Below are 13,035 nucleotides of genomic sequence, written 5' to 3' on the forward strand. Positions count from 1 at the left end.
CGCTGTCCGTCCGTCCCCTGCACCAAGGCCTCCAGCCTGGCGGCCTTCGTTGGGCCCCGTTGGACCTTACAAGCACCGCAGGGACCGGCCCCGCCGCCACCACGGCTGCTCCTGGCCCCCCGGTGCCTTCCCCCGTCACCCTCCCCAGCACCTCCGGCTCCGTGCCCCTTCCCGGCAGCCCCCCCCGAGCCCCGGGCGATGCCTTCCCAAAGGAGAAGTCCTCCCGAAGGAGGACCTGGAGCCGCCCTCGGCCGCAGCCGGAGTGCGTGGGGCCGGTCACGCACGCCGGCGGCTCCTACGTGCTCGCTCCTGCGGGGCTGCGCATTCAGCGCTTGCTTATCAGGAGCACCGGGGCCTTTCGCCGGTTTCAGAAAGCCGGGGGTTATCGTGCTGCACCCCTGGGGTTCGGGCCACTGGGGCTCGGTGATAATTCACCGTATTGATCCGGCCCCGGAGGGATAACGCTTTATCAGCGCTGCACGTCCCGGCAGCTGGGAAATGCGCGGCGGCGGCGGTTGGGTCCCTAATCGTCGAAACAGCCCCGGTGGAGCAGAGTCCAGGCCGTCCCGCTCGCTAATTACGGGAGCGCTCCTGCTGCTCGACAAAAAGCCCTTTTAATTGTGCCGGGAGACGATAACGCCGCCCGGGAGCACGCAAGGCCGCTGGCGAAGGCCCGCATCAAAGCTCACGGCCGCCCGGGGGGCGTTCGGCGGGCGATAGGGCGGCCGTGGCCGGGGCTGGCGGCCCCGCGGCCCCCCGGGGGACTCTGCCCGCGGGGCGCAGCAGGGTGGGGACACCTCTTATAGGCGGTGGCCGGGCGCCCGGTAGCAGGAGCGGCGTCGAGCCTCGCGCCATGCCCCGCAGGCACCGCCTGGAGCCCGGCCCCGCCGCCTGCGAGCTGGGTGAGTGCCCCGCGGCCGGGCCGCCCGTTTTTTCCTCCGGTTCGGGTGTTTTTCGGAATGCCCCGCGGGGGTTTTGAGGGGACGGCGTTTTTGGTGCCTGTCCAGCGCAACCCGTCGGAGCTTTCGTGAGGAGAATTGCTGCGCGAGTTTTCACAGGAGCAGCCCGGAGTGATGGAGAAGCGGCGTTTGTCTGCTGAAAAACAGCCAGGAAAACGAACAGGACTCAAAACTAGGCTTTTTTCCCCCAAAAAAACCCAGCGTTGTCTGATGGTTCTGGATGAGTTGCAGCTGCCGCATGGGGCGGGCTCAGCCTCGGGACCGGGACCGGGCTGGTGCCACCGGCACCGGGCAGGGAGCCGAGGGCGGCCGAAAGGAGCCGAAAGGAGCCGAAAGGAGCCGAAAGGAGCCGAGCGCTCCCGAGCCCAGCGGCACCGAACGGAGCCGAGCGGCTCCGAGGTCTCCGAGCCGAGCGCAGCCGAAGGGAGCCGAGCGCTCCCGAGCCCAGCGGCGCCGAACGGAGCCGAGCGGCTCCGAGCCGAGCGCGGCCGAACGGAGCCGAGCGGCTCCGAGGTCTTCGAGCCGAGCGCTGCCGAACGGAGCCGAACGCTGCCGAGCCGGGCGGCCCCGAACAGAGCCGAGCGGCCCCGAACGGTTCCGAGCGCTCCCGAGCGGAGCCGAGCGGCCCCGAGCGCGATCGGCCCGGTCTGGCGGCGGCGGGGGCCGCGGCCGGGCATGAGGCGGCGGCGGCGGCGGCGGGGGCGGCCGGGGGCGGCCGAGGCGGTGAGCGGCGGGGCCGGGGCCCGGGGCAGGGCCCGGGGAGCCCCCTGAGGCCCGGGGGGGCGTTGGGGAGGAGCCCTTGGGGGGTCTGGGGAGGGCCCCCCCTCAGGGTGCCAATGGGGGACCCCTGAGGGGAGCGCTGGGGAGGGGGCGGCCGGGGGGGGGCCGAAGAGGGGCCCTGAGGGGAGGGCCTGGGGGTCCTGGGCTGGGCTGGGGGGGGGGGGCTTGGGGTGCTGGGGGGTCCCTGGGGTGCTGGGACTGAGCCGGGGGGGGGGGCCTGTGTGTGTTGGTGCTGAGCTGGGGGTCCCCGGGGTGCTGCGGGATCCCCCAAAGGAGGTCAGGGGCGGGGTCAGTCCGGGGGGGGGGGAGGGCGATGCCCCCAGACCCAAGACGCTGCCCCCCCCCCCCCATCCCTGAGCCCCCAGCACCCCCACGGCCCTGCCCGGGGACCCCCGGGACCCCCAGCCCCCGGGGGGGCTCCCCCTGGGCGTGGGGGCCTCGCGCGTCCCCTTGCCCTGGCACCGCTTCGGGCCGGGGTCCGGAGGCCGGAGCTGCCGGGAAGGGCGAGGGTGCCGGGGGTGACCCCGCCGGGTGACGGAGGTGACACCGGCACCGCGGGCACCGCGCTCCCGCGGTCCGCCCGGCTCCTCGTCTCTTCGATTCGTGCTTCTCAGCGTTCCTCGCCCCAGCCTGCCCCCCTCGGCCTCGTTTTCTGGGGACGTTTCCGAGCCCCAAGCCTCGCCGCTGCCACGGGGCCGGCGCTTGTCAGTGGGCCGGGGGCGGCTCGGTGCCCTCCTGCCCTTGGCCACGGCCTCTCCCGGTGCAATTAGCAGGGAGGAGCTCGCCTCATTAACCCGGGAGCCAGCCGGGCGACCTCGTGGCGGAGCCGAGGGTTGAGCAATCCCGTACCTTCGGCCGCGTCACCCGTCGGCTGCCGGGGCGGGTGAGAGCCCGGGCGTGCGGGGGATCCCGCGGAACCAAAGCGGGCACTGCCACGGGCTTTTGCCCGAAAACCCCGGTTTTTGTCCGTAGCTGGCGCTGCCGTGGCACTGGGTGGGCGCGGAAGGTGGTCAGGGTCTGGAGCAGGAGGGTGAGGGGTCGGTTTGCAGTCCGCTCGGCTTCTGTGGGTGTTGCTCTTAGGGCAGCGGTGTCCGCAGGGAATGGGGCCGGGAGTTCTGCACCATTGCACAAAGGGCTGGCCCCGCAGGGCCCCGGGGTGCTCCGGAAGAGTTACCGGTGCCTGAGGAAAGCAGCAACATCAAAGCTCGAAATCAAATGCCACGACCTCAGCGGCAGGAACTGTTCCCAGCGTGGGACTGGGGCTGCCCGATAACCCACGCCGAGCGTGCCGCCCTCGTGACAGACGGCGGCTCTGCCTCCGGCTAGCGGGGAGAACAGACCCAAAGGGCCGAGGTTCATCAGCAAAAAGACGGGTATCAAAAGCCCAGAGAACAGAAGTAGCAGCTTTGCCTTCGGAGCAGAGCGACTGCACAATATCCTCAGCTCCTCGCCCCATTTCCAAGCGGGTTTCCTCCTGGGAAGGCGCCCGCCGCGCCGGGGTGTGAACACAGGGAGCGAATCCGGACCCACGCGGTGACGGTGAGACCCACAGGGGCTGGGGGTAGGAGCGAGGCCAAGCCCCCGCATCGCTTCCGAACCGAGGAGCTCGCGGCAGAGATAGCGGCGCCCGTTTTGCCCCCGCCTGCGCGGGGCCGCGTTTGGCAAGGAGATACCGGGGTCAGGCAGCGCCGTGCCGAGCGTTCGCCCTGCCCTCGCCTCCCTCCGCCTCGCCGGGGCCCGTGCAGGGAGCGCTCGTGGGGCCGGCAGCCGAGGCGAGCGCCGCTCCTCCGCGAGGAGCCGGGGAAAAGACGGCTTATTGCTGAAGTCTGATCCGAGGAGCCCTCGGGGCAGCGCTTTAAACGTGAGCCTAGAAGGAAGGAAATAGTGGAAGTGTGCGCGGGAGGAAAGCTCCGTGCCTCCCCCGGGCAGGAGGGGTCCGGGCAGAACCGTGGGGGCCGCGGGGCTGCCACCGCTCCCCCCGGGCACGGCGGTGGCCCTGGAGGGGACGGGGCAGGCGGCGGCGCAGCTCTGCGCGGTGGCATCCAGCGGGAATTCTGCTCCGGAGCAAACCCTCGAGGCTGTCTGCTGCCAGAAGCAGCGAGCTCGGGGCTGCCGGGGCACGGCGGCTGCTTTGTTCGCCCAAAAGTCAACAGCTCGCAGCCTCGAGGGCGCGCGGACGGAGGAACAGCGATCGTGTCGCGCCAGCGAGCAGCGGCCTCGCTGCCCTCTCCGGGTAATTTTGGCAGCCTTCGTAGCTGGGGGTTTGCTGCTGCTGGTGGAAGCAGCAAATGAATCTTCACGAACCTAAAATCGGTTCGAATCGCTTAAACTGAATTGCTGTTGGATGTTTTCCTTTGATGTCTTCGTATTACAAGGAACTCCCCCGTTAATGCACGGGGTCGTCGGCGGAGATGAAGCGCTTCACATCCCTACGATAGGTGCTGGTGGTGCGTCGAGGTGTCCTCGCGGGCTCTGGGGTTGACTTTTGGGGCCAGCTTTGCGCGTCCTGCCCCAGCTCCCGGCGCCTTTCTGCCCGGGTCGACGGTGCAAGGGCCGCGTCCTGCTCCCAGAAGAGCTCTGGATGCTCCGTGAGGGCGCGGTGTAGGTCCGACACCCCTGCCCGGAGGGAAGGAATGCGGTTTTTGTGCACCGAAAGGAAATTCCCCTCTTGTCTCCGTAGCTGGAGTTTCACAAGAGGCGCGCGGACACGGCCAGGTGCTCTGCTCCCTCCTCCCGGCCTCGTGGCCGGAGCTCCCGGGGGAAGTAACTCTGTCCCTGCCGGTGGCGGCCGCTCTCCCGGGGGATTTCGGTCTCCTCCTCGGCACCCCCAGTAACCGAACCCTCCCCTCTCCTTTGCAGCCAACACGGCCCACCTAGACCCGTCCCCGGAGCACCAGCAGGGCTCAGCCATGGGGACCCCCGACACGGACCTGAGGACGCCCGACGGTAAGCGCCCCCCGCACGTCTCCAATCGCCCCCCCCCCCGCAAAAAGAAACGAGCAAAAAACCCACCGCGGGGTCAGCGTGTGCCCGTTGCTGCCCCGCGCGGGGGCTGAGCGGAGCGGGGACAAGCGCTGGGTCCTGGGGCTCGCCCGGCCTTGCTCAACCCGGGCAGCCCGGCACCGCCGGCTCCCCCCGCGCAGGGCTGGCTCCGGAGCCATTATGCAAACGTGCCGCGAGGTCTTTGGGAGGCCGGGAGGAAGGAGGAGCTGACGGGCTGCAGTTTGCTCTGATGATGCAATAGGAAAGTTGGTAAAAGAGCGGCCCGTGGCGGTCGGCCCCTTCCAAGGGCCGGGTGCTCGGCGCGCGCGGCTCCGGGAGCAGAATGCCGCGGACGGAGAGCAGAAGTGAGTAGGGCCCCGCTGTGCCGGAGCTGGGCAGGGGGGGATCGGCTGACGTTAGGGCTCTTCAGGGGACGTTACGGGTCTTAGGGGCAGGAGTTTGCAGTTTCCTTGCCGGGGTGACCCCCCGCACCCTGCTCACGAGTAGAAACCGTCCTGAAAACTCGCCTGCCAGGGGAGCTCGGGGCGATGTTCTCCGCAGAAGCGGCAGCGGCTCTGCTCCTTGACGATTCCTTGCTCCTTGCTCTTGGCTCTGGCTCCTCGATGATTCCGGTCACGCGCTGGGGCCGCCCTGGTGTCAGGCAGTGCCCCCAAACTGCTGCTTGAAAAGGGATTTAATGAACAAACCCGCTGCCACGTGGGCGGGGGGTGCGAAGAGGCAGGTTTGGAGCACCGCGCTCTTTCTGTTGATTGTCTTTACAAACAGCCCGACCCGTGCCAGCCGCAAGGCCGGGACACGCACGGTTTGCTTTGCAGAGCCTCTGCCAAGTTTCTCCCGTGAGGTTTTTCACTCTCTCCTTCCTTTCCCCCTCTGTTCCTCCCCCAGAAGATGGCTCCGGGGATGGCATCAGCACCGTCTCTGGCAGCAGGAACCCGCTGCAGCCCCCGGACACCTCCTCGGAGGAGCCCTTCACCACCTACTTCGACAGCAAGATCCCCATCCCCGAGGACGAGACGGTGGGTGCCTCCCCAGCGGGAAATCGGGCCGGAAAAAGTCCTGCAGGCGGTGGGTGCTGGGGGTGAGCAGCACCCCTGGGTGCCGGCCGCATCCGTGTGCAGCTTGGGAGCGTGCTCCAGGGCTGGGATAGGGGAGGGCGAGGGGTCTCCGAGCTCGCCCTGGGGTTAATGATTCATCCCGGGTGATTTGGCTCAAGAGCTGCCAACGAGCAGAGCAATCACCCTTTGCAGGCCCAGGGGAGGGGAGGTTGGCTCTTTGTTCCCTTATCGGGGAAAGGGAGCACGCGAGTGTGGCTTTGTCCCCCTCTGAGCACGGGGGTGACATTCCAGCTGTGGGGGTGACATTCCAGCTGTCGTGGGAGGCTTCGTCTCCCACGCCGGGTCGTGTCCTCGGCTGTCCCCGCGCGCATCGATGGCTGCGGGGCTCGGGAGCAGGTGAAGGAACAGCCCGACCTCACCGGGGCAGCGAACATCAAAACTTCTGCCACGTTGGTTGCTCTGGGGCACGCCACGTCCCCGTGGCAGAGCTGGGCGCTGACGTCCCCGTCCTTCCCCATCGCAGCACTCGTGCTTCAGCTTCCGCAAGCTCTGGGCTTTCACCGGGCCGGGCTTTCTGATGAGTATCGCCTACCTGGACCCAGGCAACATCGAGTCGGATTTGCAGTCTGGGGCCATCGCAGGGTTTAAGGTCAGCACGGAAACCTGGGAGGGAAGCACTGGAAATGGTGCCCCCAGTTGGTTTAGGGCAGGGGTGCGGGATGCAGGGACCCCGCTGCGCCCACGCACCCACCGGTGCCCTCCTCTCTCCCCAGCTGCTGTGGGTGCTGCTGCTGGCGACGGTGATCGGGCTGCTCCTGCAGCGGCTGGCCGCGCGCCTCGGCGTGGTGACGGGGCTGCACCTCGCTGAGGTCTGCCACCGGCAGTACCAGAAGGTGGGTGACCGCGCCGCTCGGCTGGCCGGGGGCTCTTCCGCCTCTCCTGCCACTCACGGTGCCAAATCCTCCACGGGAGAAGGTGTTTGGGTTGCTAAAATATGTTTTCAGTCTCGTATCTTTATTACTCGGGGAGCTGGGGGATTAAGTTGATTTCTTCTGCGTGGTTGGAAGAAAGGCAGGTTTAGAGAGAGGCTTTAATCACAGCCTGAGAGCTGCCCCAGTGAAGGAGGGCCTGGGTTGGTAGGAGGCGGCTCGGGGACACTTCAGGTCCCGTCGGTGTTTTCCCCGTTTGCGGGAAGGAAGGCAGGAGGAGGGAGGCGTGGTGAGTGTCCTGGCACTTGGCAGTGACTCGCAGCCAGAGCCTGCAAAAAAAAAAAACCCTCCCTGAGTTCCCGAGGCAAGCTGAAATACGTCTCGGTTAGATAAGCACAAGGCATCACGAGGAGAGAAATGGCATTTTTAGAACAAGACCCTTTTCTCGTGGTACATCCCCCTGCTTCAGAAGCCCGCGGGGCCGTGCATCGCCCTCAGCTGCGGCTGAGCAGGGCTGGGGAAGTCGGTGATGTCCCCGTCCTGTCAAACCCTCGAGACTCGTCACTGGCGTGACCGTGCGAAAGGGCTCCCGGCTCGTCAGCACGCAGAGCCAGCTGGTTTCACTCTCGCAACGCGCGATATCTGTTGAGGCGAGTAATTGAGGTTATATAAGTGACCCGGGAACCTCCCCTGGGGATTGCCACAGGTAACCTGCATTTCTGCTCCAGACCAGCCCCAGGTGCCAATTGTCAACATGTTTTCCGCACGTTCGTTCGATGTGGAAGCAGCAAAGCAGGGAAAAGCAACAGTTCCTGAGTGTGCAGTCCCCATAATCAGATGTTCCTCTCAGAAATTACAGGGAGAAGCGAGCTGTTCCCTCTCTCTGTTGATGGGGCTGTTTCTGTACCCCCAGGTTCCTCGGATTATCCTGTGGCTGATGGTCGAGCTCGCTATCATCGGCTCCGACATGCAAGAAGTCATCGGCTCGGCGATTGCCATCAACCTCCTGTCGATGGGGAAGTGAGTTGGGTTTGTCGTCACAGGGACGCAGGAAATGAGTGCCCCCCTCTAGGATTAAGAAAGGGACGTCGCGTGTGCCAAATGTACTCATTTATTTCCTATAAACCTCCCGAAATAAGCTCTTTGGGGAGGGTGATTCACCCACGCTGTGCTGGCTCTGTCCCAGATGACTCAGCCGCTGGTGCCCGATTTACTTTGACTCTAAGGAGAACTGTAGGTGGCTGCCTTTTTTTTTCAGCTGTAATTGATACGTGCCAAAAACTGGGCTGCAGCCTCCCTGGCAAGTTTTGTATTCCCAGTAAAGGACCGCCAGGAAGGTGTCCCTTTTTGGCCACAAAGGTTGGAAATCAAAACTTGAAAGGAAGCTACCTTTTTGTACCAACTTGCTGCTAAAGTCTCGCTCGCTCCTGTCCTTGCTGCAGACGTGCAGTTTGCTCTCTAGATTTGAGGAAAAAAATCTTATCGGAGCTATGCTGAGCTCTTAGCTGCTTATTTGCTGCTTTGAGCAGAAAATAAACCTCCGGGGTCTTGTCCCGTGTAGGCAAACTTCTCGTCAGACTGCAAACAAACCTCTTCACAGCGTGGTTCCTTCCCCAAACAGATGGCCTAAGGAAAAAGAGATTTTTGACCCTGAAGTGCTGGTGGGGGAGGTGGGGGGGGTTCGTCAGCTGACGCCTGCTCTCGCCCGCCTGCAGGATCCCGCTGTGGGGCGGCGTGCTCATCACCATCGCCGACACCTTTGTGTTCCTCTTCCTGGACAAATACGGTAATTCCTCCGGCGGAATCCTGGAAGGGAAATCAGGTTCGGCCCTCCCGAGCACGCTGACGGTCTCTTTCTCTTTGCAGGTTTGCGGAAACTGGAGGCGTTCTTTGGCTTTCTGATCACCATCATGGCGCTGACGTTCGGATACGAGGTACTTGCAGCTGGAAAACTGAGGCTGTTTGAAGCTGGGTCTGTACAGAGGGGTGAGGCTGTCACCCAGCTGCTGTGCACGCTGCAGTGCGAGCACCGGTGCGTGCTGCTCAGCGAAGCGTCCCTGCCTTAACTAAATGGCACACGGTTGCCGCGGTGTGGTTTTGCCTCCCCACGGTGGCCACGTTTTGGTTTTTGAGTATTTTCAGATGGGCAGTCCAAGCTGCTGCATGATGCACGTCACACTAAAAAAAAAACATTTTTTTTGTGTTTGTGCCCAGTACGTCACAGTAAAACCTGACCAGGAGCAGCTGCTGAAAGGGCTCTTCATCCCCTACTGCCAGAACTGCGGCACGCCGCAGCTGGAGCAAGCCGTGGGCATCGTGGGCGCCGTCATCATGCCCCACAACATGTACCTGCACTCTGCCTTGGTCAAGGTGAGCAGCTGCTCTGCGTAATGCAGAGAGGGGAATGCTGTGCGGGGAGGTCTGCGGTGCTGAGCGGTCACAGCCACGGAGCTCGGAGAGTCAGCGTTTGTTATCGAGGGGACACAGCAAACCCCAGGCTGGCTGGGTCCCTGGACGTCGGATGCGTCCAGTTCCGAGCTAGCACAGCCACGCTGACAGGGCTGTCAGCATTTTAGATGCCAACTCATTGCTTGTTCTGCACATTCGTAGTTTTGCTTCCCTTCAGCGTGTTCTCCATACTTTTGGTGACCTGTGTCCCACTGCCAGTCTGATATAACGTACTTAGAGTTAGAAGTAGTGGAATATCCAGTTCCCTTTTCTCAAACTTGCTGTTGTCACCATCTCCCTTTCAGTCCCGGCAAGTGAACCGTGCAAACAAGAAGGAAGTCCGAGAGGCTAACAAGTATTTCTTCATCGAGTCCTGCATAGCCCTCTTTGTCTCCTTCATCATCAACATCTTTGTGGTGACCGTCTTTGCTGAGGCTTTCTTTGACAAGACGAATGCGGATGTGGTGAGTGGGGCTGGGACACGGCTGTGATTTCTGGGCCGATGCCGAGCCGTGGGGCCGCTGGGGCAGCAGGGGGGCTCTGAGCCTCCTCAGTGCCCCTGTGTCAGGCAGAGCCCACTTATTCTGTGTGTAACTGGGGGGGGGAAGATGACGGGTGCTGAAGCTGCCCGTGTAAACCAGCCTGAGGGGCCCCAGCGCTCCTGCAGAGCCGGTCGAGCCGCCTGCCCTTGTCTCGTTGCAGCACGAGGTCTGCGCCAACACCAGCAGCCCCCACTCCTCCCTCTTCCCCAACAACAACCAGACGCTGCAGGTGGACATCTACAAAGGGGTGAGGACCTGCGGGGCGGGACAGCCTCGGCTGTTAGCTGCTGCTCCTCCTGGGTAAACAGAGCCCGGGACGTTGCTGAAAGCAGAGCTGGAAGAGGGCTCAGGAGGTCCTTGAGCCTCGCCCTTTGCCCAAGCACAATTATCAATCCCTCTGCTAATTGTGCTGCATCTAACCTGACCCCGGAGACGCCCCCGCTCTGCCTATTGCCCTCTTTTATTAGCTTGGCCGTGACAGAGTTTTCCCTTAAATCCGTCCCAAATCCCCTTTCTTAAGATGGGAGTCCACGGGGCGTTGCCTTACTTGCAGCAAATGTGGGGAGTGCTTTTCCTTCTCCAAATGGATTATTGCTTCTCCTCCAACTCTGTGCCCATGATGGGAAGCGCTGGCCACGGGGGATTTACTTGGGACTGAGCAGATGGGAACCTGCAGATCTCTGTTCCAGGGCGTCGTTTTGGGCTGTTACTTTGGCCCCGCCGCTCTCTACATCTGGGCAATCGGGATCCTTGCTGCAGGCCAGAGCTCAACAATGACGGGGACGTACTCCGGACAGTTTGTCATGGAGGTAATGAGCACTCTAACAGCTGCCTCTGTCCCTGCTCTCTCTCTTCATGAACCTTTAGAGCTAATATTGGTCATTTCCCTTCACTGAGCACACGGAAGCTCTGTGAAATTCCCTTATGTGCCTTTCAAACTAGTCAGCTTTTCCTCCTGCCCTCACCTCCCCACACACTTGATGTCTCCTTGCTCTTCTCACCCACAGCTGCTCTTTTTCTCTGCAGGGCTTTCTGAATCTGCGCTGGTCCCGCTTCGCCCGGGTGCTGCTGACCCGCTCCATCGCCATCACCCCCACCCTCTTCGTGGCCATCTTTCAGGATGTCGAGCACCTGACGGGCATGAACGACTTCTTAAACGTCCTCATGAGCCTCCAGGTGAGGGACGGGGCTCGGAACAACGCGTGGAGCCCCCTGAACGTCTCAGGCTCTGGTGCTAAGCTGAGCGGAGAAGTTAGCGCTGATTGATTCTGGTCTGTGGTGGGAGGTGAAGAGGTTCCGCCAGGGTTTCAGATTGCTTCCTTTTTCCAGCCAGGGGAAGTCCCTTTGACTCGCTCTACAATAGCCGTGGGGAAATGCTGTCAGCTGTGGGCGGTGTTTGTCCGTGCCGAGATAACCTAAACGATTTCCACTCTTTATTCTTCTGCCTGTTGTTGCATGTTCCAGCTTCCTTTCGCTTTGATCCCGGTCCTGACGTTCACCAGCCTGCCCAGTGTCATGAATGACTTTGCCAATGGACTGTAAGTACGGAGGGGACGGAGCAGGCGCGTTGCTTTCTCAGGCACGCCTTTCTGACCTCACCTCCTGACCCTCCGGATGCAAGCGTGGCCCCTCTGCTTCACCCCCCGTGCCCTGATTTTGCTCACAGGTTCTGGAAGATCGGCGGCGGAGTGGTGATCCTTCTCATCTGCAGCATCAACATGTACTTCGTGGTGGCCTACGTCATGTCTCTGAACCACCTGGGTTTGTACATCGGGGCGGCGCTTCTCAGCGTGGTCTACCTGTCCTTCGTCGCCTATTTGGTAAGTCTGGAGTGTCCCTGTAGGGGGGACACGTCAACAGACTCGTTTTTTCACCACCGTGTTAATATTGTCACGTTTGGAAGGCATTAAACTCTGCCAGGGAGTCAGAGCAGATGGGGAAATTGAGGCTTTTGTGGCCGGATCGGCTTGGGAACCCTCTGTGCCGCACCTGCTAACCTGCACGGCCTCTCCCCGGCTCTTTCAGCTGTTTCTGTAGCAATTCTCTTGGCTGCTCCCCAAAGGGCTTCCATTTATCAGTCACAGCAGGTGAAAAGTTGGAGGAGAATTTGTAATAATGCCAGAGGAGCAAAATGCCGTCAGTGCCTTGTTTGTTTTACTTCTCAACTCCGCTTCTGCTATTTCAGCAGACCGTTTATTTAGCTATTACCCCAACTGGCCGTGCAGCCCGGGTCTCCCTGATCTCCAGCGCCTCCTTCTCTTGCAGACCTGGCTGTGCCTGATCGCTCTGGGCGTCTCCTTCCTGGCCTGCGGGAAAACGGTAAGCGTCACCCGGACCCTGCTGACGGAGGAGTCCCCGTCGCACGCCGCCAAGTAGCCGCGGCGCCCCTCCACAGAAAGTAGCCATCAGAGCCAGTGCGTTTCTATGGTTTACCGTGTGAACATATACAAGTGTATGTGCGGTTTGCACAGGGATTACTGGTGCAGTTCTCTGCTTGTCGCGTGGGAAATCAGATGTACATACTGGGAAATGCGTTGCTGCTAAAAATACTAAAAAGTCAGTTGTTTTCTTTGCTGAACGCCTCTAATCACAGCCGTAAGAGCGGTGCTGAGCACTACAGGACTTGCAGGCTGCCTGCTTGCAGACGCTAACACGTAGCAGAGGGCAGGGTGCTGTGCTGCTGACTTGACTCCTCGTTGTGGCTCAGCCCTGCCTCAGCCCCTCGTTTTTGCATTACAGCCAGCAGGCTCTCCCCTCTCTTTGCATTTTAATCCAAGTAGCAGAAATTCTGAAGCACAGTGAGAATCCAGCCCCACGTAATTACTGGGTCTCAGCTGCAGAATCAAAGGAACAATAAGCTAGGAAATTCCAAGTGCGCCCTTTGGGCCACGTCAGAAGGATGCTCCTGCAGTGACACTACGTTCAGGGTCTACCTCTGCAGTCAGCTCACGGCTCTGGATCGTGAGCTGACTGCATTTGATGTTTCACTTGAAAATACTGGGGGCGAACATCTCAAATTCACCGTGAGGCTGAATGCCACGTGCAGCTGCCATGCAGGTGGGAGCTGGGATGCCGGAGCAGCGTCCCCTGGCGTAAGGACAGGACGCCTCGGTGTTAGCATTATCGTGTTGGTTTTTTTTTTAACTTGCCTGGCATGTGATTTTGGTGGTCAGCAAAGGAAAAAAAAAAAAAAAATAGTTTTAATCTGTCTGGTTATTTATGGTTTGTGAATTAATTTCCTATGGATGTGATTCATGGAAACACTGCAGTTCTCAAAAGTCCCTGCCGTGTGGCTCACAAAGTCACATTGCAGGGCGTG

General features: G+C 61.7%; 1 protein-coding gene across 8 annotated transcripts; it reads left to right on the forward strand.

Annotated features, from left to right (window-relative positions):
- The first annotated feature begins 838 nt into the window (after positions 1-838).
- On the forward strand, positions 839-12,893 carry SLC11A2 (solute carrier family 11 member 2). 8 transcript variants are annotated; one of them, XM_040539731.1, is made up of 16 exons: positions 839-902; positions 4,599-4,685; positions 5,628-5,758; positions 6,321-6,446; positions 6,571-6,690; positions 7,640-7,746; positions 8,442-8,512; positions 8,593-8,660; positions 8,941-9,096; positions 9,480-9,638; positions 9,877-9,963; positions 10,406-10,525; positions 10,743-10,892; positions 11,181-11,254; positions 11,383-11,536; positions 11,982-12,893. In XM_040539731.1, exons 1-16 carry the CDS (start codon positions 854-856, stop codon positions 12,090-12,092), a joined length of 1,770 nt encoding a protein of 589 aa, XP_040395665.1. In that variant the 5' UTR covers positions 839-853; the 3' UTR covers positions 12,093-12,893. The 8 variants fall into 8 exon arrangements, with proteins under 8 accessions (XP_040395665.1, XP_040395666.1, XP_040395670.1 ...); XM_040539732.1 differs by having other exon boundaries at positions 5,631-5,758; XM_040539736.1 differs by lacking the exon at positions 839-902 and adding an exon at positions 1,187-1,682.
- Positions 12,894-13,035: the final 142 nt, after the last annotated feature.

This window comes from Cygnus olor, chromosome 29 (genome assembly GCF_009769625.2).
Source record: "Cygnus olor isolate bCygOlo1 chromosome 29, bCygOlo1.pri.v2, whole genome shotgun sequence".
In the NCBI taxonomy this organism is placed as follows: Eukaryota; Metazoa; Chordata; class Aves; order Anseriformes; family Anatidae; genus Cygnus; species Cygnus olor.